General features: G+C 46.9%; 1 protein-coding gene across 1 annotated transcript in view; it reads right to left on the bottom strand.

The window, feature by feature from the left end:
* The window catches only part of pcdh7a (protocadherin 7a), a 45,387-nt gene extending 27,874 nt beyond the window's left edge, over window positions 1-17,513 (bottom strand). The window contains exons 1-3 of the mRNA XM_079278974.1: window positions 16,084-17,513; window positions 13,158-14,334; window positions 7,640-8,422 (exon numbers count right to left, since the gene is read on the bottom strand). Of these exons, the coding sequence (XP_079135100.1) occupies window positions 7,640-8,422; window positions 13,158-14,334; window positions 16,084-17,507 (3,384 nt within the window). The 5' untranslated portion in view covers window positions 17,508-17,513. The remainder of the gene's footprint in view (window positions 1-7,639; window positions 8,423-13,157; window positions 14,335-16,083) is intronic.
* Window positions 17,514-25,024: the final 7,511 nt, after the last annotated feature.

Below are 25,024 nucleotides of genomic sequence, written 5' to 3'. Positions count from 1 at the left end.
TTTAGGCCTAACAACCTGTGGTTGCATTATGGGATCAGACACAGAAATAACATCCTTTTCAACAGGAACAAAGGTGTAGGCATGGGGATTTAATAGTCTTGCTTCTTTGAACTTGTTCCTTTCAACATAAGAGTTCATTCCGTCTGAACATTTTGAGCCACGCTGGGATGAATTTATTTCCAAGACATGAAGCTTTGCACTTGTAGCTGCCAATTCCGTTTCAAGTTCCAATTGTTCCTTTTCTTTCTTCAACTTTTCCTTTTCCCTCTCCAACTTTTCCTTTTCCCTCTCCAACTTTTCCTCCTGAGCTTCGATTAGATGTTTCCTTTTTAGAGCAGCAACGCGCTCCATCAGAGCTGCCTTGTCAGCCTCAGCTCTAATGCGTGCAGATGATGTTGATGAAATCCGTGATAGCTGGGAATGTGTCTTTACAGAGTTCATCTTTACACTTAACACATTAGAAGCACTATCTTCAGGGTTTATTTCATCTGCAACACCTTGGTGGTCGAGAGAATCTTTACATGGCTGCACATATGGGTAACCCATTTCAGACAGCCAGCCTTTTACCCTTTCAGTGAAGTCATAGAACATTGTCATTTTTTCTTTGAAGTACAGATTTTGCCTTGTAACTTCATCTTGAGGTAAAGGTAAGCTCACAAAAGATGTATGCATGTCATTTGCATCTTGGTAACACTTGATGAATGTAAAAAGCTCAGCATTCACTGAATTTACATTTTTATTGGAAGTCATTAAATCACTTATGTTTCTCAAACACTTTTTGGCTTGTTTGCATTGTGCGGTCCTCTTTTGCTGGTACATTTCCGTGTAGAACTCCAAGCCTTTAGAAGTCATTTTAATGTCTCTTCTTGCTGACGGCCTTTCAACATCCGTCGCCTGAACGTCAGACATTTTGAACACTGCTTCCAAACTGCTTGTCACACATCAATCAAATCCGTCGGACGTGAATGCAGGTAAAGTGCAGCAACAAACAGCAAAGGCGCTTACAGGCCGCTCCTCCAATTCACCACACACACACACTGAAGTCGGGCTTTTTAATGAATGAAAGCCGCCGATAGTGGTGCGCGGGTGTTGCGCAATGTCCTTTGTAGCGATTCAACGCAGTCAGGCTTAAACATCCAGAAGCACGTACATCACTGTGAATACAGACTTTTAAACTCCACTCGTTTCACCGTCTTCCTATACGGCAGTCGTATCACGTACCCGTTTCTTCTGAGATGTTTCAGCGCTGTGTTGATCTGGTCCAAAGCAGTTGTCCCGCTGATATTGAATCCAAGAGTGATGAATGAAACAATCCTCTTTGATCATCCATACAAAATCCAAAAACGATCCAACCAGTTGTGGCTGTGGTGGGATCGGTCCTTTGAGTCCAAGAGCTAAGCTTTTACTTTAGTCCAAGGGCGTAGTTTTTACTTTATGTAGTGGCCATTTGTCGGCTAAATCAAACTTAAACAAATAATAATCAAACGCCACTGATGCACCGTGGTCGGTATCTTTACGCAGCCAGAAGAGAGTCAAATGTCCAAGCAGGATTCAATTTTGGTGTATTTATTAAATAAAGCAAATAAAACAAGAAAACAAACTAATTAACAAACTCCTGTCGTGCTGTCTCTCCTGTCCTGTGTAGCTGGTAAAAACTATACGCCCACCCCGGTGCATGCTGGTCCTACCTTTCTACTTGTTTAAATAGCAACAGGTGCCCACAGTAATTACCCAAAAAATAATAGAAACAAACAAATTACTATTAAAGAGAAAAATAATCTTAACATATGAAACATCTACAATAATTAAACAATACTACTTATAAATGAAATAACAAAATACAATATCAAATAAATAGCTCCAACACAGACAATCGGACAATCACGCCCACTGTGCGTAGGCATTGACTAAAGGCTTCTGGGAGACGGTGTGATACAGCCAGGTATAAACAATTTCACGCCGTACTGCCCACTTCGCTTCAGGCATAGAGGACTTTTTAGAGGTGGACGGAGCACTTGTGTCATTTTCTACTGCACATTAAGCTTGAAGCCATAGCAAATAGGCAAATGTGCACAAGTTCCTCTGGTTGAGCAGCACCAAACTTAAATGGAGCAGCATTATGAAACGAAGGAAACATCGCGCAACATCCGGCAGCAAGGTAACGCAAATCACCTCCCCTCAGTTTGATTCAATTTTTGTTGACCTTTCAATGTAAATACCACACAATCGGAAATCTTCAATTGAGCCGAGTCCAATTCAGTTCAATTCTGAATCCATTCATGTCATCTTTTAATTCATCCTCGACTCAACACCCGCTTAATGCACCGGAGATTCTTTTGTGTGGGCGGATAAGACCAATCGCAAGGATACTAAGCTGTCTTGAATCCCTGTCTAGTGTGAGAACGGCAGCCTTTTGTTTAGCAATATTGGGTAAAATTGCTCAAACCGCAGACAGCCATTAAGGTAATGGTGCAAGGCAGACGGGCTGAATGCAGAGCAGTTCAATACAGAACCGAGTCTTCAAGAAGCAAATAAAAGGAAGCGTCGCAGCTAGGGGCTTGCTATGTATGTCTTTGTGTGTGTTTGAGTGTGTGTGTGTGTCAGGGAGTTAAGAGAGTGTGTGTGCCTCTACGGATGTGTGTGTGACTCGAGGAGACGGTGGGCCCGTGCATGTGATGCGATCCAGAGGGAATGGAAGAAGAAGAAACTGATGTAAGAGCCGGAAAACTTTACTCCCCGCTCATGTGTCATCATATTCTTATCAGAGCCCGTCTGCTCGCGGTGACAAGTGTATATGCATAAGGATCTGGGAGGGTGTGTAATTATGTGCTATTATGTACACACACGCACACACACACACACACACATGCGCGCAGACGTCCGTGCGCGTTAAAACCACACGTCTGACTGAGTGTCTTTGCCTCAGTCTGTCTGTGCCGGTCTGACATCCCCCGCATTCTTGACATTTTTAGCGGGGAGCTGGAAAACAAAAAAGCTGAAGGGAGGAGTTGTTAACACGGGAACATTATCGGCCCAACGGCCTGTCGGCGTTATCTCTGGTGTGGGACACAGCCAAGACAGACGGGGGGGACTTCCAATCACATTTTCCAGCTTTTGGGTGACTTTGATGTGTGAGGAAACACAATTTCTCTCTCCCTCTGCCTGGCGCAATCTCACTCCCCCATATTCTCCCCCCGCGCTTTGTCTTTGTCCCGGGCTCACACACATAGAAACCCACGCACACATCTTTCATTTTCTGTCAGGTTTTTGAGGACGTTCTGCTGACTTTCCGCCCACAGCTCCTCAAACTCACCCACGCCCTTCCCCTAAACTTTACCTCAATCCTGTTATGATCACCCAAAACCTGAACAGTGAAGATGACCAAAAAAAAAAAAATGATAAATGCGACTGATATGATATGATAAAAACCATAAATGATGCTCAGTTTATTCTCAGACTCTGTGGCTGATGTTATGTGACAGAGATATAAATATTCAACTGCCAAAGGAGCTGAACTGCACCTTTTTTTTAAACACAGCACATTTGTCAGGCCTCCATATGATCCTGGTCAGGGGAGAAATCAATATTTACAGGGTAAGCGTGTGTTTCCACCTCCACCGCCGAGCATCCAACACAAACACACATCTGTCTCCGTTTTCCCGTAATGTCTGTCCTCCGTCTCCCCTCATCGTCTCTACCTCTCTGCCTCGAGTTCCCTCTCTCACCTCCTCCGTGTACCCTCCCCTCCTCCTTTTCTCTGCAGGTCAGTAGATCAGGTTTCAGTCTGGCTCGTCAGGCGATCCCCGCTTTGGTTACCTCGTCCCTCGCACCTCTCGCTTACCCCCACCTCCCTCCCCCCCCTCTGACTCACCCCGGTAGCATATGGTCGACCTGAACTCGCGGTGGCTTTTAATAAATACATCAGCGCGCTGCTATCGCCGTGACAGGGGTCACGGGTCGATTACAGTGTGTGCTTGCGTAACAGAGGGTTGGAGAGAGGGCAGAGTGTGTGTTTCTGTGGTTGTTTCTGGTTGACGCTGCCTTCGTGCACGCCGCATGTTATCGCAGGAGCTGTGCGCGCAGATGCCTGACTGTGTGTGTGTGTGTGTGGGGGGGGGGGGGGGGGGGGGGGACGTTCATCATATTTAATCCCGGAGGGATTTCGTTGAAATGAAAAGCTGCTTTTCAATTTTATAATCCAGTAGACCTAATCCCTCCGCCGGTGCCCGTCCATACAGTCCAATTAGATGGACAAGTCCGGGCCAGATGAGTCCCACTCGCCACAAAGTTATCACCGTGGCTCGTCCTTTGCTGCGTCAAAAAACGCTGCGGCGGCGCCCCCGCAACGCGCTGACCTTCACAAAGTGCTGTGAATCTGTGCAATGCAAAAAAACACTGCCCACTGTCAACCCACCTGTTTCCACTGCAGTCTTGGCCTCGTTAACGGAGCATTGATTGGAGATTGGATGTGTGTGTGTGTGTATTTAGTTCGATTCAGCCTTCGTGGCACTGTGCTCTCACCCGCCCACACACACACACACACACACACACACACACATACACACGCGCGCCGGGTCCAGGGAGAGAAAGTGCCCACTACAGTAAAAGAAGAAGTGAAAACGCTGAGTCGGTTCATTCTCAGAGGTCGGTGTGGCGCATGGAAGATGCAGAGGGAGCGTGGGGGGGGGGGTCTTTAATGCCAAAGAAAGAGGGAGGGCGAGAGTCAAAGGGACGGGTAATAAAAGAGAAAGCGCTAATGGAGACACACCTCACTGAAGCGTCAGATTAAAAGCAGACAAAAGTGAAGCAGAACAAGATCAAAAACAACCGCTATGACCTTTGTTGTGGTTGATGGAGGGCGGCGGGGAGGGGAAGCGGTTTTGCGGTGGAGCTGGTGTTGTGTGTGTGCGTGGTGGCGGTTAGAGGGCAGAACGAGGCCACTTTGCCCATATTGACTGCAGTGGCATGTGACTGCTGTGATCATTAATGTGTCCTGATGCCAACGGGTATCCTGATGACCCACATCTCAGCAGTCCACTCTCTCTCTGGCTGTCACCCAAACCAGGCCTCGCTCTCTCTCTCTCGCTCTCTCTCTCTCTCTCTCTCTCGCTCTCACTCACTTCCTCCCTGCCTCTCCGGCTTGGAAGCAAATACTCCAGCCTTCTCCTTTACACTTTCTCCATCAGCAATGAGGGCTATCGAACCTCCATACTTTTCTGGTATCCACTAAAATAATATCATGCTTCAATCACAATTTTGCATATTTCAGACTTCATCTATTTCTGTTCGTAATTAGATGACATTCAACATTTTGTGTTTGTAGAGAAACGAGTAAGGTTTCTAATAAGGTGCCTTTTGATATCTGGACGTAAACTCGGGTATCCTATTGGCACTAATATCGAAACATATCCCCCTTAATCAAAATTTAAAACACACACACACACACACACACACACACACACACACACACACACACAGACACCAGCTGTCAAACGGCGCAACAAACCAAACATCTCACCATGCTTGGCTCTTATAAGTGAGACGTTTCTGGATTGTATTTAACAAATACGATCATGCTATTATTCTATCTTGTATCAATTTACAAAAAGAAAGTCTCCAGGAACCCCCCCCCCCCCTTTAACACTCTCATCTCCTGTTCATCTTTGTGTCCATTCGTTCCCATTGATATGGATGTTCCTCCCTCTCCTCTGTGAACAATTTTGAGTAAAATAAGAGAGTCGACTGAGCTGTTTTATCATGTTCATCATGCCTCTTTAATGCAATGTTGCGCTTCATCCATGACGCCCGGTTTTTATAAATTTCTTTCATTTCATTTTTTTCTTCTTTTTCTATTAGGAGCACCCTAGTTGGTCTGATCTTGTGCTGACTTCAGATGAGCAGTTTTGGGGAGTTTTCACTGACCCAGTAAAGTAGCTTTGAAATGTTATCTCCCCCCACCTCCCCTCCCTCCCCTCCCTCCCCTCCCTCCCCTTCTCGTTTACTATGTCTTCTTTCCCCCCTAACCTCCTATAATTCTCTCCCACTCCCGGTCTAATGCTTTTCCAAGTTCTGTCGGCGTCCCAGTTCCTGTATTTGGCACATACTCGCCACATATTACTCCCCGAGTCTATCTCTCACTTGCACTCATGTATAAAAATGGCGTCGTGAAATAAGCAGTCCCTCAAGCGCGGGTGGCAGGCTCCCGCCGACACAAAACCTGCCGCCAAACTGCTGGAGTTAACAGATTTTGACACGTTAGTGAACGTGAGCGTCCAAAGTCTTAGACACGTACACACACAGGCCTGTGTATTGGTGTGGGGGTGGGGGCACACTTCACTGCTGCAGAGGAGTTAATTACCCCATACGATCAATAATTCATTAAGCTGTCAGTTTGTGTCTACGCGTCTCCGTATGTGTGCTGGCATGTTTTGAGTGCACGTAAGCATGAACACCAAACTCTCCCAAGTAAGCATTTTCTTCCCCTGGGAACGGCAAATTAAGCGGATTGACTCTGCAATGGATTAACCTCCGCGTGTGTGTGTGTGTGCGCGTGTTGAGCAGGATCAGAGAGCCCCGCGTGTCAATTGATTAGCCTAAGAAGAAGCTCCTCTCTTTCCTTTTTTAATGACTACATCAGCACTTTTTCACCGCGGGGAGGATACATGTAGGGGCTGTCTGTCAAGGAAACAAGACGCCGGCCCTTTAAGAAGGGTTAGCTGTCACTCACGCATCGCTCTCGGGAGCACACGCCGCGGACCAGGGGGACCCATACTGTGTCAGTGTGTCCAAGATGATAGATGGTGCCTGTGTGTGTGTGTGTGTGTGTGTGTGTGTGTGTGTGTGTGTGTGTGTGTGTGTGTGTGTGTGTGTGTGTGTGTGCGTGCGTGGGCGGAGGGGCGAGCGAACTGTCTGCGCGCAGTATTTTATTTGTCAGCAGGACTTCGACTTTTAGCTGGAGCTTCACGAGCAAACACCAAAGCCGGTGCATTCATTATCAGTACAATATTGTTTACGGAATAAGCATATAAGAAAGATAACAGCGTAACAAGGGAGGCAGAGACGCAAGATGACCAATTACCCTGCTAGAAGCAACTATTCGCCCCACTCCCTCTGTGTCCTTACTCCAACTGAGATCCTCAGGGGTTTATACAGAGGGTAAGCATGTGTTATACACACACACACACAGTCACGCATGTATACAGATTCTCATATTGTTCAGCTACAGCCGGGGGGGGGGGGGGGGGGGGGGTTGACTCATGTCCCCTGCATTAGATATTGCTCAACGGACTGCTGACGTTTGATACGGAGCACACACATGCTCTGACAACAGGGTGCTGTCAGGCCGCTCACAGGCTTGGGACGCTGACACGCGAGCGTGCTGTCAGCGATTTTGTGGAGATGAAATGGTGTTTAAGACGTTAGCGGCGGGGTGTCTCGGTCGAGTGTGTCGACGGATGTGTGGAAGGGAAGAGATGAAGCCGGGGAGGAGGAGGAGACGAGAGAGTGGACGCAGTGTCACAAATGGCTGGTTTTGAAGACGGATTGACATAAAGAGTCGATAATCCATCTTAAAAATCTCAAAAACACTGAGGGGTCCATGGACACTAAGTCACCCCAGTCCCCGCCCCAGAGCTCCTACCTGTTTGCTGTACTTGTTCCCAGTCTGGCAGCCATAGTCCGAGCACTGGTCAGATCCCAGGGACATGGCGTCCGCGTTGCCACTGCCCCCGCTGCTGCTGCTGCTGGAGCCGGCGCTCCCCACGCAACCCCCGCTGCCCACAAAGGTGTTGGAGGGCGGCAGGTCCTGGACCGCTTGGTGCTTCTTGCCCTCGGCTGGGGGGGAGTGGGGCTGCAGGTTCACCGCGGGGAGAGGGGAGCTGGATTTGTAGTGCCTGGCCAGGTCCGGGCTCGACTGGTGCCTCCTGCCGCCGCCCATCCGCGGGCTGCCGGGGTCGCCTTCCATGGCGCAGTAGCGGGCCGCCAGGCGCTCGCTGGCGCTGCTCAGATCCTCGTCGTCGTCGTCGTTGGCGTGCCGACGCAGTCCGTTGACTGTGACAATACCGCTGTAGAGGGATCTGTCCGCCTTGCCTCCTACCACCGCCGCGCTGCTGCCGCTTCCGTTGCGCTTGTCCCGTCGGGGTTTGCGCCCACGGTCCGACCCCCTGCCGCGGCCGACCTGTGGCTGAGCCCCCGGAGGACTGAAGAAGTCCTCCTCCGGCTCCTTCTTACCGGCCTCGTAGCCATTCTTGCCCTGAGCGCCGCACTGCCGAGCCGTGACTACGAGCAGGATGACCAGGATGACCGCCGCGGCTCCCGCCAGGACGCCGATGGCTACGCTGAGGCGCTGTTTCCCTAACGCCCGGTCGCTGTCCGGGTCCCCTGCGATGTCCAGGGACAGTGGAGCCATGAGACTACGGGCCACCTGGGGGGAGAGGTAGAGAGGAGAGGCACAAGAGAGAAGAAGAAGACGCAGAGTCAAGATGGAGAAAGCAACAAGAAGAGACACACCATAAATGAGAAAAAAAAAAGTCCAACTGTGACTCTCGAAGACGACACAGTGGGTGCAAGCCACAGAGAAACATCAAACAGCATCTTCCACTTAATTAAACTCATCACCGTGTTTTTTAGTAGGGGAGCCTCTCCATTATTCCACGACACATAGAATGTCACTAAATATATAATTGCTCTTGCTTCCCAGTTGCAGCATTTCAAATAGCGCCTGCAATTTCTCCGCCTGTGATCTCACATCATCTGCGCTGGTACAGGAAATGCCTGGGATTACGCTGTTTAAAGCTGATTAAAATAATAAAGGGAAACTTTCGGGTCGGGGACAGTTGGGAGAGAGAAAAAAAAGTGGGTGAAATGTGCGAATACAGGCAGCAGACGTGCTGCGACTATATCCCCCAGAACACAAACACATATACTGTCTCGTCAAAGAACAATGCCCCCATTGTAAATGATAGCGTGGGCGTGGATTTGCTGAGGATTTGCTATCGCAATTTCTTCCGCACTGAGACTTGGATGGATGGATGGACAGATAGAAGGCTACTGTAAATGCGTGTGCTCTGTGGAATCGTTTCGAGAGCCGTGTCCTGTCTGTCTCTCAGGGTCTTGTGGTTTGTTGGACAGTAACAGTTTTCATTTTTTTAAAGCGAGGCAAAACCACGATCGTCCACTCTGATCAATTTATCTTAGGCTCATAAAACAGTTCGTGTTTGGGTTTGAGATGGAGGAGACAAATAATGGTCTTCCATTATGAACCCATGGCTGGCTGCACAGACACACACACACACACACACACACATAAAGTCATGCTCGCAGATTGTACTCTAATAACAGCATCATTACAAGAAAGTGGGTTATGCTGAAGCACAAACACAGCCATTACTGGTTATGGAGACACGCACTACAAGAGACAATGAGGCTGTGGAGTTCTGGTCTGCCGAGCTCTGCTGGTAATATGGGGCAGGGTCATGAATCTGAATATGTCTAATCAATACATGGCAACTATGTTGGGGAGAATCATTATCCGGAGACCAGACAAACTACGGGAACGCACACGCACGCTGAAACGTATGCATGCTCCTACGCCGGCCCACACGGTGTGTGTGTGTGTGTGTGTAAGCTGTGTCCATTAGCGAGACGACCCATTCTGCAGCCCTGACACATCGTCTCGGAGCCCCGCGCGACAATTCCTTTGGCCTGGGAAATTATACACTCGCGTAATCCCTGGTGCCTTCAGTGCGCTGGGTAATAAAGCTCTCGCAGGAACGAGTGCGGGAGAGACAGGGAGCGAAGGTAAGAGAGAAGTTGCATTTCAGCCCCCTACGGTGGCCAATAACTAAATAAAATAACTGCAGTATAACCTTGAGTGTTACTCCAGAGAGCGCCGCTCACACTGCTGCACCGCGGAACTCTACTATTACATTATCCAAGACGTATTATTGGGCTTACTCGTACGGAGACACATTAGTCACTCTCACTTCTCGTTACCCCCCCCCCCCCCCCAGCTAAGAATGGGGCCGGGTCGTATTTCATTGTTTCATCGCCATCTATCTCTGGGTTAAGTTTCATTGTCTTTTTTTGAGCGACTTGCGTTGCTTCTGTTCCATTATTCTGCCTCCACTGCAGAGGGCCTCTCTCCGCCAGGCTCCGCTCTCTTCCCCTCAGCCCCATTGTTCTTCCTTTGCCTGCAGTATTTTCTTTTCCATTCTCATTCTGCTGGGCATCTCTCTGGCTTAGCGCTCCCCTGCACTGTCTGCCGTACCACGTGTGTGCCAAACATAAGAGAAAATAGCGACGTATGCACGTACCCCCATGCGACCGAACCGCCAAGTGTGCATGCAGAAAGTGTGAGTCAAGTCGCACGCCGAGTGCAAGCCACGTATAGCCCGTTCAAGTGCAGGTGCGTGTGCAGCATGTGTGTGGAGACTGTTAAAGTGTTCAGCAGCCGCCTCTAATGCTGTGTTCCGAGTGCATCCCTCTGACGCATCCCAAACTCCCAGTAGAATCTTCCGTTCTGCTGCATGGGCTTTGTTCTGGCCCGAGCTTAACACCGCCATCCATCTCTCTTTCTTATCCCCTCCGCTCTCCAAGGACTCGGTTATCTGCGTTGTCGCTGCAGACGCCGATGCTGCTACTAACACGAGGAGTTCTACCCTGACCACACTATTGACCCAAAGGTGCCTGATCTCAGCTGTCAATCAATGCCTGGCGACAGGGACCTGCAGTTTGGTAGTTCTTAGCTGTTATTCATATTCAAAGAAAGCTGATTGTGCATATCATAAAAACAATTCCCCATTTCCAGATAAAAAAATTAAAAGACTTTTGATCTGAGATGAAACAGTGGTTGTAAGAATGTGAAAACATCATCACTAAGAGCCTTAATTAGATCCACCAGACAGCATACTTCCGATGTACAAAGGATCTTACATTTTCCCAAATGACAACCAAGTCTCGCATATCACAACTACTTCCTCTAGCTCAATCTCTGCAGTATCATATTGTGGCTAATTACCCAACATGTGGTTCTCCCAGTACCGTTCGGATGGAAAAGACTGGAGTCATTTTCTGCCGCGGCGCTGCAGCAGTAGCAGACGTTTCCCTCCCCTAATTACATCTGGCATCCATCCACCACTGGGTTTGACTTCATGATGAGATGGAGGTGTTCTCTCTTCAATGACTTCTACTCAATTACTCTGCCAAGTTCCTCCATACAATCCAACTAAACTATGCATATTGTAATCAAAAGGCGGCTTTTATACCGGCCCGGTCACATTACACCCTATTGTTCCCTTCAATGGCCTCTGCCGTTTAGGAACGTTGCGGTTAATTCGCCTGTCAACACTATTGTTCCGCCGCTTACCAAGTGTTCTGCTCTAATCCTCACCAACTTGATTGTTCAATTTGTACTTTTCATTCTACTCTTAGCATTACATTTATGAGGCGTTCTACACACTGGCTGCTGCTCGATATGCTACGCCTTCTGTCTGTGCTCAGTTGTTCGTCTTTGTTTAAAAAAAGCAGTGCGGGGAAAAACAACGTATTTTTGGACGCCAAGTTGTCTCTATATATGAGGTGCGTCAAAACTCGAAGGCTATGATTACACAGGATGTTTTTCTCCTGCCAAAACAAGAGATTTAGCTGTAAGTGTCGAGAATCCCAAGAACCCAAGGGGCACACAGAGCATAGTGTTATTGTAGTTGCTATGCTACCGCCAAAAAGAGCTGCACAGCAACATCTGGAGCTGGGCAGTCATTCAGTTTGATGAGTCATCATCTTTCAATGCAATAGTGTCGTGTGGAAATCACATATCGAGATATCTTAATACGCAATTACATTTCATTTATGTCCATTGAAGGTCTCAGTATACACATTTTATCATGTGGTTATTTCATATAGACTATTTAATTAATTGAATTGAATTATCAGAAAACTGCAAGTTTCAGAGCAAACACAGTAACCACAAGGCCACTGAGGCGATTTAATTATAAGTCAATACAAATGACTTTGCCCACACCAGAGACCCAAGTTTTAGTAATTATTACCTGCCAGCAATTATAGCTTTGTTGAACATTTTTTAAGGCATAATGGGAAGTACATTTGATTAATACGAGGGCAGAGAAGAGAGAAAGATTTCCGGCAGCGTACCGTACGCTAAATTTGAACTGAAAGGTATTTCTGGTATCTGCAGTGAGTCTAGTGAATTACCTCTTCACCGCAGCGTGGATCTTTCATGCCAATGCCAACCTAGTACTCAAGTATTTCACTTTAATCCTGCTGTAAACATAATTCATTTCGAGCTTGGAGGGGTTTTCTCTATGTTTGCCCACTTCTGCATAACACAATGAAAGCTCATCAATATTCAGGCCTATCGTGAAGAGACACTACTCACGCAAAACTTCTATTCAAATGAACATGCTTCAACCTATTCTGTATTAACAGGCAAAAACTGGGACAGGGCCATCTCTCTCTCTACCTCTCTAACACACTCACCCCTAATGCTCTTTCTCTCTCCCTCACTCACACACACACACAGACACACATAATGCTCTTTCTCTCTCCCTCTCTCTCTCTCTCTCTCTCTCTCTCTCTCTCTCTCTCTCTCTCTCTCTCTCTCTCTCTCACACACACACACACACACACACACCTAATGCTCTCAGCTCTGAGTTCAATGTACCATAAAAGAAGAACCACTCAGTAATAACACTTCTTTTAACCACGTGGTCATTATGAGAATGGATTCTGGACAAAGAACACTCTAACGACAAAGAAGCAGGCATTGCCAATAGCCCTCAAAAGAGGAATGGTCTTCTTTATCTGGGACAAATATAGACGCAATTATTTCCTCAAAAATGGGCAGAAAATTGCAACACCATGCGGACTGATGAAATTGTGCAGTCGTCGCATTCTGTCAAGAAAATAATCTTCTTACCAATTTAGTTTAAACAGCCACAATCAGTTGTCATTACCGCCCTCCTCCATTGTAATGTGTTATCAGAGTGGCCATTATGTGAATGGATCAAAGGACAATATCATCACTGTCATTATGGGTTATCGTTACCGCACACACACCAAAATAGCTCAGTGGATTTCTTTCATTCAAGTTACATGTATTTTGACATATTTCACTTTACATCTTTAAATATGAAGCTTACCTGAACATCCACTAGGGTGGCGTTGGCCAAGCTCTCGTTGATGAAGACATGAACCAGGGCGGTGGCACAGAGGGAAGGCGCCCCGCTGTCATTGACCCGGACCACCAGGCGATGCAGGCCTCGGTGGCGCCGCTCCAGAGGTTCCGCCAGGGTGATCACCCCGTTGGTGTGGCCGATCTCAAACAGTTGGAAGGGATTTCCCCCCACTAGGGCATAGCGAAGGTCTGCATTGGGGCCAGTGTCGGAGTCTATGGCGGTCACGGTCCTGACGATAGTGCGGGCACTGCTGGCAGGTGGAAGGAGGGTGTAGGACTCATTTGCTGGGGAAGTGATTGAGGGGGCGTTGTCGTTCTCATCCGTCACAATGAGCGAGACCTTGGCGGTTGATGTTTTGCGCGGCTCCCCTCCGTCCACAGCGCGGACACGGAAGGTGTAGGTGGAAAGCTTTTCTCGGTCAAACGACACCGAACAGTAGATAGTTCCCGTGTTGTTCTCAATGGAAAACACCTCTTCTTTCTCTTTCTCGCCATCTTCGCCTTCCACCTTCTCCCCCGCCTTCTTCTCATCGACTCCATCCATCTCCACGAACAGACTGAGTTCTGCGTTCTCGCCTTCGTCGGCATCAGTCACGGTGACCATGCCGACTGCGCTGTTGGCGGCCAGGTTCTCTTTCACGTAGAATGTGAAGATTTCCTGAACAAACTTTGGGGCATTGTCGTTGCGGTCGGTCACCTGAATGACAACAGTCGCGGAGCCTTGCAGGGAAGGTGTGCCCTTGTCCTTGGCAATCACCCTGAGTTCATACCTCTCTCGCAGCTCGCGGTCCAGAACCCCGGTGGCACGGATATCTCCATTAGCTGCATCTATGTAGAATGGCCCGTTTCCAGCAGGGTCCAGGGAATACGCGATATCCGCGTTCTTGCCACTGTCTGCGTCTGAGGCTAAAACAGTAACTACCCTCTCACCAGGCGAGTTGTTCTCAGCAAAGTGGACCTCCACGACGCTCTGGGCAAAGGCCGGGGCATGGTCATTGATATCCACCACTCGCACCATCAGTGAGCTGTTGCTGGACAGGCTGGGGCTGCCAGAATCTACTGCCACAATGGTGACACTGTACTCTTTGGTGGCCTCGTAGTCCAGCAAGGCGGAAGTATGCAAGAAGTATTTTTTCTTATTCCTGTGAAAATAATTAGAAAATAGATTTCATGAATGTTTATGAATGTTTATTCATTTATGCTAACAAAATATCAGAAAATAGTGAAGGTGACATCCTAAAAGGCCTTTACACTGGAGCTGGGCAGAAATATGGATATTTAGCATCAAAACTATTCATACCGGCAGCTATGAATTTGCAACTTTTGCAGCACTTTTTCAATAAAAGGTTCAAATAGATTTATGCACCAACAAATGGAATCCTATTGACCCAGAGCAGCGTCTGTTTGTTTCATAGCCTAAGATATTGTAATCTATTTGATCAAGTTTCCTTTTATCTGAGTGAATTTGAGTCCTGATTCTGTTAAACAGTTAGGCAATGTATTGTTTATGTTTAGGGCTTTTATTGTGAAAGCTAAGAGCGGAAGGAGGGTATCTGGCGCTGCCTTTGTCAAGGTCGAAAGGACTAATAAAGTTTGTCGTCGCATCTGGAGAGGGACCAGAGAATTACTGGAATATTTGCTTGAAAAATGGCTGAAACCCTTAATTGATAGTGAAAGTGGTTGGCAATCAATTTTCTTTGAATCGACAAAATCGATCAACCACCTAATCCTTTTAGCTCAATAATGATTTGTTCTTTAATAAGACACGATTGCTTTCAAGAGATCTTCCTGTATGACTGCAGTCATCTGCAGAGAGACAATAATACTGGGGAAACTGTGACTGATTCAAAAAAAATGAAATCTACTAATAATTAGCTGAAGACCTATCATGATTATTAGCTACTCTGACTCAGACTTTCTTTTGTCAAGGACAGCCCTCAAGTAAATACAACAACCAGCCTTATTGCACAGGTGTCATAGCTGTGGCAGTGGTATCCTAAGATGACCTATGCCATTTCCCTCACTCCCTCCATTCAATACCTTTAGGAAATATCTTTACAATTGACTTTAGGGTCCTGACATTTACAGCCTGCACTGCAGTAGCGATATAAATAAAAAACTTGACTTGAATGAATATTTATGCATACAGATTGTATGACATCAAACTACTCTGTAGCCTTAGCAAATGAGTTGCACCACTTGAACCAAGCTGAGATTAAATCTCAACGCAACAACGCTCCACTCTCCTCGGAGAAAATAGAAATTGCAGTAATTCCTCCTGGAGCAGCAGTGTGGGTGAGACTTGTAGCAACTGCATGCTGAATGTGTAGTTGGCATGGTTAGAAAACATATTGGACAAAAACAGTACCAGCCTCTGGTAAAAGAAAAAAGAAAAAAAAGACATACATACTGTTTCTCCATGAATGATGTCTAATGTGTATCTAATCATTGTGGCCATTCCCTCAATGAATTAGAACCAGTTTTAAATGAATTGTTCTTGGTATCTGCAATTCACGTGCTTAATGGCACATATCCAAATATTAGTAGCTTATTATGTACATATAGTTGTTTCTGTACGCCCTTAGGTAACATGGGGCATTATACTGAGCTGTTATTTAAAATGCATCATTTCTTCATGATTACCTCATCATTACTTGGCTCCCTCAAGAAAAAGTGGTGCATCATCCATACCCGACTGACAGCGGCTGCTTATTAGATACTGGTTCATTACTTCAGTATCCAGCAGTCTGTTTTCTTCGTAACTTATGATCTTGCATATAATCCTTTATTTCAGAGTAATTCAGGAACTACTCATCAATAAGCAGTTCCTTCTTTCCTTTGTAATGGATTTCTGTAACATGCCGTGAGGTGTTACCTTTGGTTTGGCTTACCTGTCAAAGGCTTCGTCTGCAGGTAGGGGCGGGAGCGCCGTTTCACCAGCTGGCTTCAGCGTGAATGGGACGTCTCCTACAACCGTGCACGTCACGGCCCCATTCTCTCCCTGGTCTCGGTCTGACACCTGAACCAGAGCCACGGGGGTGTCCACCAGGACATTTTCCGGCACCAACGCTGCACCATCTCGAACCGGGATCCGTCCGATCTTTCGGATCTCCACGATGGGCACGTTGTCGTTTTCATCCCGGACGGCCAGAATCACAGTGGTGCGGTCGTTGCGGGGTGGCTGACCCCGGTCTCTGGCCGTCACTGTGAACCTCAGTTGCGCCACGTCTTCCCTGTCGATCCTGTGGAGGACGCTCAGCCATCCAGTGGCCTCGTCCAGGCGCAGGAGTCGCCGGACGGATTCGGTGGCCGCTCCGAAGACGTACTCCACCTGCCCGTTGACTCCAATGTCGCGGTCGGAAGCTCTGACCTGGAGGACGGGTGTACCTGGAGGGGCATTTTCTGCCATTTCTGCCTCGTACGTGGACCTCTCAAACTGCGGGCTGTTGTCGTTTACATCAGTGATGGAAACGCGAAGAAGGGCTTGGGAGGAGCGTGGTGGGTTCCCTCCGTCTCGAACCCTGAGGACCAGTTCATACGAGTCCTTTTGCTCGCGATCCAATGTGCCTTTCACAATGAGCTGTGGCTGTTTTTCGCCATCTGGTATATCTGCAACTTGCAGTTCGAACACAGTGCTTCTGGGTCCTCCTCCGCTATCGCCACTTCTACCCCTCCGGTCCCCGAGCCCCTCCACTCTAGCGATGGGGTTCCCTGCTGCCGTGCGTCTCGTGGAACTCGGCCCAGTCGTGCCATCTTGAATCAGCTCGTAGCGGTCGATGCCATTCCGTCCAAAATCCCTGTCAGTTGCTGTGGGCAGCAGGTAAAGGGTTCCTATTGGACGATTCTCCTCCACTGAGAGCTGGAGCACAGGTGAGGGGAAGGAAGGTGTGTTGTCGTTGATGTCAGTTATGACCACCCGGCCCTCAAACAGGTCCACCCAGCTCTGCAGGGGGCCAATCACTGACACCTCGAAGTCCAAGAAGCACTCGTTCTCGTCAAATATCATCTGGCACTGCGGGAGCTTCTCCCGGTCGATGCGCCGCGCACCCGTCGTCAGCTCACCTGTCACGTTGTCAATCTTGAAGAACTCTGAGCCGCTCTCCAGGGCGAAGGTGACGTCTCCGCTGCCCGTGCCCGCAGTGAGGCCAAGGTCGGCGGCCACGTTGCCGATCTTGACGTCGGGCGGGCCCTCCTCCGCCACCCGGTAGCGGAGGGCTGAGTCGGCGCCTGGCAGCTGAGTCAGCAGCTGCAGCGCAAGGACCATGAGGCTGAGAGCCTGCGCCGCGGAGGAGTGCACTGCGCCAAGCCTCTGCATGGCTCCTTCTCCTTCCTCTCTCTCTCTCTCTCTCTCTCTCTCTCTCTCTCTCTCTCTCTCTCTCTCTCTCTCTCTCTCTCTCTCTCTCTCTCTCTCTCTCTCTCTCTCTCTCTCTCTCTCTCTCTCTCTCCTTCTCCGCTGTCTGCCTCCGAGCCGCGGCTCCTCTCCTCTTTATTGGTGCTTTGTGGTCCGGTGCGGCTCACAGTGTGGGTGTTTGATTTATCCGTTTCTTACCTTCTTCTCTATCGCTCTCTGCGGACTGCCGCCTGAGGTCCGGGGGAACATCTTCCGCACTCTCACCGTATAGTTCACTTCAGCGGTGCGGACTCCTTTTCCTTTTTGTATTCTCCTCCTGTACTCTGCGGTGCCCCCCCCCCCCCCCCCCCCAACTTCTATAATGATAAGGTCTTGCCGGGCTGTTCACGCCACAAACATGTCAAAAAGCCATCCTGCTGCGAAAAAAAAAGTCAACTAATTCACCAGCGTTTGATTAAATCCACTTCACTCCTTCTTTATTTCCCGGAAACCGGAGAGCTGTCCCGCTGTCAAGATGGTTATCAGCTCATAATGCCATTTGTAAATTATTTTTAAATTGTTTTTATTCCAGTCACATTTGGGACAGCGGCTTTCTCACAGTTAGAAACTGCAATGCAGCACCACACAAAAGAAGCAAAACACACTGCTCAGCTCTCCGGACGCCGAGGAGAATGAACTCGCATCCCCAGAATAAGGAATGAAAGTCAGTTTGGGTAAAATAAAAAAGAAATATCAAAAAAAGTCTTTGGGATGCTGCTGCTTGGACCTTACCTTCAGAATTGGCTGCGTTTTCCTCTTTTTTCCCCTCTTCCCCGCAGTGGAGCAACGTGCCAAGCCGAAGGATTCCTTCACGCAAGTTGCGAAGGAGACAAGAGTGCTTTTCAGAGCGAGTTTCTCCTGATATTTCTTATTTTCCCCTCATCAAACAAAAGCAAATCAGAGCCTCTCTCAGTGGGGTTCGAGTGGAGATTCCAACATCCTCATCATCGTCGTCAATCCAGCGTAATCCCATGCAGCTGTTCGGGATGGATGCCTCGGTGACGGACCGAGTGTAGTAGATGCGTCTTTTTCCAAGAGTCCCGCATTCTCTCTCTCTCTCTCCCTGTCTCTCTCTCTCTCTCCTCCACATGCGCCTCCTCCTCCTGCTTTTTTTCCCTCCTCTCACCTGCACTGCTTGGGACTGCTGCTGCTGCCGATCTCCAGCGATGCTGCAGTCTCTCTCTCTCTCTCTCTCTCTCTCTCTCTCTCTCTCTCTCTCTCTCTCTCTCTCTCTCTCTCTCTCTCTCTCTCCCTCTCTCTGCTACTGCAACATTTTTTTCCCCGGCCGCGTAACTCGATCGCTGAGCTGTAACGGGAGAGGGAGTAGAGGCGGTGTTGGGTCGCTGTGTGTATGTCGGTTACCGGGGACAGACCCCCCCCCCCCCCCCCCCCTGTCATATAGGAAGATTAAATGGCTCGGTGTCCCGGCCGCTGACAGCTCCTGGTGGGAAAATATCTTTGTTCACACATTCATACAAAGGACAAAGAGAGACGAGTGGTGATCTGGCTTTAATACAAGTCCGCTCAGTTGCTCAGTCGTATTTCTGCTGGTGCAGCTATTCTGCCGGGGCAGCGTGGAGGGCTTCATTCATTCTTTCCTGAAGGGGACAGAGATGGTCACTTACAGGCTACTTAATGGGAAATTGCTGCGATGTTCACGGCCAACAGTCATTTATACAATAGGCCATACACATGGCTACACGGTCTAACGGCACTACTGCAACCAATAATGTAATGAACCACTACATACCTAATACATACAAAATAAATATATTCATAATAAATATACAAATATGAATAAATACGGTTTTATTTACACTTTCGAATATATATATATCGTTTTTATATTGAGACGTGTTTTCTGTTTCTTGGCAGTGTCCTCCACCTCGTATACATAGCAAAGACACAAGCATGCACACTGTGAGCTGTGAGGATGCTGTTCTCTCGGCGGACCGACCTGCTCGGTGAGGAGCGCATTGCAGCATCGGGTCTGCTGCTGCTGTATTGAACACCACCGGGGCTTCCACGCCGGCGCTCTGTTAAAACCGCCTCTGCATGTCTAATTCTCCGAAGCCAGTCAGACTCAGGACCAACTGTGCCTGGCTAGAAAAGTCGGGGGTCCCCCCCCCCCCCCCACAACATAATGCTTTGTTGACCGAGTGAGGTGTGTGTAGCAGCTATTAGTGAACAGTTTATGGCTGGCAGAGAGTAAACAAAGACTGGCAAACTGCAGAGAGAGGCCTCTCTCTCTCTCTCTCTCTCTCTCGCTGATTTTCCCCTCTGTGCTTCTCTCTCACTCTCTCTCCCTTTTCCATCTTTGCTCTCTCAGCTGCACCAAGAACAACTTGAGTGTGTGTGAGTGTGTGTGTGTGGGTCGATGTGCTTAGCATTCAGGAGACATCAGTGCGCGTCCGCTCCAAGCGCACCCACGCCCTCTGTCGTTCGACCTACACGCACGCTTTTTTTATTTGAGGAGAGATTTGTGCATGTAGCCTTGGCCTGAGTTAAGCTCAGTATACTTTTACTACAGTTGAATTTGGAAAAATTCAAGTCACATTTTACCTAATGGGAAAAAAAATCATCTAAAATAAATCTGTTGGCCTGAGCATGCCGTTATATCCAACCCATTAAGACATAATTGAGCATGAATCCTCTTTCATCAGCAAATGAACTGCGGTTTCAATTTGCATATTGAATGAAAAGTGAAATGTTCTGTGTGCGTGTGTGCGTGTGTGTGTGTATGTGTGTTGGAGTAAAAGGCATGATGTTCTTCTTTGGAGAAACATAGCCTGGGTTGACATCCATTTTTAGCCCGTTTGCTCCATCACAAAAGAGGATCACAGCGTCACCACGGCCCACCAGGATAACTGTGGAGAAAATGAAGACACGCTATATGTACGGCATTTGGCAACTGTTCCAGTGAATTATCAGGGATCAAGCTGGCCAGATATCTTTTGTGAGCTTTCTTCAGGCTTTTTCAAGGCATATGTCGGCTATAAGCATTTCCAGCCATCCGCTCATCTGTTCTTTTGTTCGGGTTAGAGTAGCACAAAACACAAATCAGAGCAGCTCAAGCTCCCTTTCTTACGGTCTACCAGTTTTCGGTTCCTCTGATTTCAAACTGCTGGTAAAAAGAAAACAACTTTCACACTTCAATGTTCAGTAGACGGCAGGACCAGCCGTTTAGCAATCAGACAATCAGGCAATGTTATGCCGGTTTCCAAACCATCGGTTTAATCCCAACAATTATGCAAGTAGAGTTATGTTCTAACCTAAAGTGGCAATCCTTAAGATTTCTGGTTGATGTAGAATTTATATTTGAGTGAAAACAAAGGATTTATTCTGAGAGTTTATGAGTCTTGGTCTGCGTCCAAAACTCCACACTAACATGCTATTTTTTAAAGAATTGTGTGTGTAGCCCTATTTGTTGTGTGAAAACACAATGGAGAAAAACTGTAATCGAGCAATTCTGGAACGTCACCACAGGCACCCAGTTAGTAATATTGCAAATATATAAATATTGCAATACTGATCAGTAGACCAAATGGCTCCATCGCCACTGAGTTACCTCCTTCAGATATAGATAGCGACCTAACAGACATTTATTTTAAGGAACATCTTCAAGATGGCCACTTCAAAAGGATGAGGTTGGCAGTGTTCTCTGTTTATCTTATTGTCACTGAATCCTATGACCAACAATGTACCAGCTTGTCTCTCTGTACTTTCTGAGTCAGCCACAAGCCCGTTGGATTCTTACTAAAGCTGTAAATCAGGTCAAAAATACACAGTACTAACCTTAGCAATAACATTACTCACACATAACTTTATTTGTGCATTTGTTGGGAACTATTTTCAGCTGCAGATTAAATGAGGGACTGACTCAAAAGAAATGACTGTGTCCATGTTCATCATAATAAAGGAACATGTCACAGTGTGGCGCATTGATCGAATTTGGACAACGATGGAGGCACAGAGGCAAACAATGTATCAGACTTTGACCCTACTTGTTAGTAGGGTGAATTCATGGTTGGTTTTGGTCTTTCATTGGAATTAGTTGACAAAAAAATGTAGAATGTCTTCCTTTAATTATGAGCAACCAAACATGTGCTTTAATTGATCAAGCTTTCAAACAGGCAGGGCTATCAAAGTAAACACGATAATAACATGTTAACGTAAATTGGTTTTAACACCACTTATTTATTTTTTTATGCATTAACGCACACAAACACAGTACTTTCACCCACACATTGTTTGTGTCCCAATGTGTTGCTAATTTATTTGAAAGTTATGCGTTTCCCAAATGATGTTACGTCTTTCTTTCTTTATGTACTTATTTCAAGCCCAATCATGTCTAAGTGGTGCTGTTGCCTAAACGTTAGCAAGTGTTTTTTTTCCCCAACCATGTGTTCATTGCGACCATAGCGGGGCGTAATAGTTTGACGTGCTGGGCTTCCCGGTGTGCTCGAAAGTGGCGCCAATATGTCTCACAAAGCGCCTGGATGTGACGAGTTGCGATGAGAACGTGTCGGACCACCAGCGGGAACTTCGTTTGTATGCATCGACTGTTATGGAGACGGAGACGAGGCGCTTTGCTGAAGCACTTTAAAGCAGTGCAACATTGAACACATTGATTTGAATTAGGAGTGCGGGGAACAGGGAGTGATCTCTGATAGTGAAGTAATAGGACATTTAGCAGGTCACAGTGCGCTGCTGTGTTTCCCATTCCCTTTACGAAGGTTCTATAAATATTGGAGTTTTCAAATGAATTCAGGACTGTCAACGTCAGAGGTGTGGGCAGGAGGCCTGAGTGAAAGACTTCTTTTTCATGATTCATTCCATTTAGATTTACAAGTTTTGTTTTATAATGGACTCCAGCTCAGCTGAAACGTCGACCAGCTCTTACAAAATTCCCTTACCCACTGTTTTCACAATATATGTTGCAATGCCTCTAAGATCTACCATTTCCTTGAAAATTCGTCGGTTTTTTTCTCACATTTTCCAGGCAAACGGCAGCATAAATGAGCACTGGTAATTGTTTATTGATTCTTCCTTTTTGGTGCAGGCATGCGAATGCAACTCCGCTCTTAGATTTTTAGAGGCTGTCTGGTTACACAATACAAATTGTAGTGTACTTGTGGCACATTTGGTTGTTAGCACGAACACTAATGATGGAACCTCTAATTAGTTGCTCTCATCCGCGGAAGACTGCATCAAAGCCCTTAATGACTTCAGGCCTGTCGCTGTGACCTCAGTGGTCAAAAAGCCCTTTGACAGTCTTGTGTAGACTCACCTTGATCACATCACATCACAAACCGCCCCCCCCCCCCCCCCTGGATTCTCTGCAATTTGCAGTAAGCAGACTAATAATAATAATACATTTTATTTATATCGCGCTTTTCATGACACTCAAAGACACTTTACATTAAAATCATCATATATAAAAACAATACACTAAAAACAAAGTACACAATAATAGTCACACATTAAAAGCAGTTTTGAACAGGTGAGTTTTGATTTGTGATTTGAATGTGGAAAGGTCAGTGCAATCTGGGATGTTTTTGGGGAGAGAGTTCCAGAGGGAGGGGGCAGATATGGAGAAGGCTCTGTCGCCCCATGTCCGGTGCTTGGTCCTGAGCGGAAGGGACAGGAGGTTGGCATCAGAGGAGCGGAGCCGGCGGGATGGAGTGTGGTGGTGAAGCAGGTCGGTGAGGTAGGAGGGGGCCTGATTGTGGAGGGCTTTGTGAGTGAGGAGAAGGATTTTGTATTGGATCCGTTGTGGGACGGGGAGCCAGTGGAGACTAGATCTATGCGGAAGGATCCCGCCTGGTGGTGGACTTTAGCTCACCGCTTTGATCCGTGAACTGCTTCACGCTAAGCTCCATGCCTGCCTCCCCCTGTCATGGGATAAGCAGCTCTCTGATAGGTAGGGGGAGAGCAAATGAGGCTGGGGACGGCCAAATCCAATACCCTGACAATCACCCAGATGAAACTCCAGGGACGTGCGCTCTTTTAGCTCGGGCAACCACAGACAACTACGAGCGGAATGTGCTCAAAACGAAAATGGTAGAAGGAAAATGCACTTCTTGAGCTAATGGAGGAAATATAACTGTTAGTTATTACCGAGTCCATCCCATAGACTGTGTATAAGAAGTGGACGTTGTCGTCGGGACGTCAAGCATTTAAAAAAATTTTTTACTGCTGTTTTAAAGCCTTTATTTTGACGTTTTTCCCATCACCAGCCTGAATTACGGTCATCGCCATCTTGGCTTTTTGCAACCTGTTTGGAATGCGGGGGAGTGAAGTAGAGATGCCGAATACGGCTCTGGTAGCGGAAGCAATCTGTCAATCACAAGATAGTCACGCCCTAAAGCATACATGGTCTATTTCACTTGAAAAGACTTGAAACTAGAGATTATTGATTATTGACATTGTTTCAAGGTAGTTTCTGAGAGTCAGACAAGGGCTAAATCAATTCCGATAGAAACAATAAAGTGTTGCACCATCAGCACCAACATGGGTCACAGGCCTTCTTTGATATTGACATACATTTGGGATATAACATTGCATTTCCCATTTAAACACTTTCAACACAATTGGAATGGCTTAATCACAACTGCAAACACTTCTAGAGGCGCATTAGGTGGAATGCCAATTAGTAGCATTTGTCAGCAAGATAAAGCCTTGTAATCAGCAGTTTGCTGCCTTTTTAAAAAGAAACATGAAACAACTACTGTAACAGCGCTCTAAGGAGGCCAAATCATTTGCGCTCTAACTGCAGGAGTATCAGTCAAAAAGCTGTTCAAATATTCAATATGTCCAAGGGAAGAGTCTCCATTATCGTGACAGCATATGCCAACTCAGACAAACTGCAGTGACAAAGAGGAACAAGCTGAAACAAACCAGCAGAGGATTACAAATGCTGCAAATTGTCCTGTAAGTATTTTGTTACTTCATCAACATAACTTCAATACTTTGCCTACGCCAGTAAATAAAGTTATGTTTTACAGTTTTTTACATAACAAACAATATTTTAACCTAAACCACAATCTTTTCCTGAACCCAGCCAAGTACTTTTGTTGCCTATATCCTAACCAAGTAGTTTTGTTGCTACCTGGTACCTGGAATGTCATAGTTATTAAGTACATAGTCATAGTCACATAGTCGTAACATAATGGCCACTGACCAAGCTGTCAGGACGTGTCAGAAGTGTGGTTTAAAGCACATTTAATGCAAGATGACAGTATATCTACCAATGTTTGAGATATTTGGCTGTTGGAAATGGAGGAGTTATAGATAAAGTATTTGGAATAGGCCTACGTGAGTATTTGGGTATTTGTGAGTTTAAGAAATTTGAGTTGATATTTTGGAAACTTTTAATATTTAAAGTATTTGAGTTGTTGAGGTAAATTAATATTTGAGCGATTCTGAGTATTACTGACATT

This window comes from Melanostigma gelatinosum (assembly GCF_949748355.1).
Source record: "Melanostigma gelatinosum genome assembly, chromosome: 11".
NCBI classification, from domain to species: domain Eukaryota; kingdom Metazoa; phylum Chordata; class Actinopteri; order Perciformes; family Zoarcidae; genus Melanostigma; species Melanostigma gelatinosum.
Note: the sequence above shows the minus strand (reverse complement) of the source record. Positions and strands in the feature narration are given on the sequence as shown.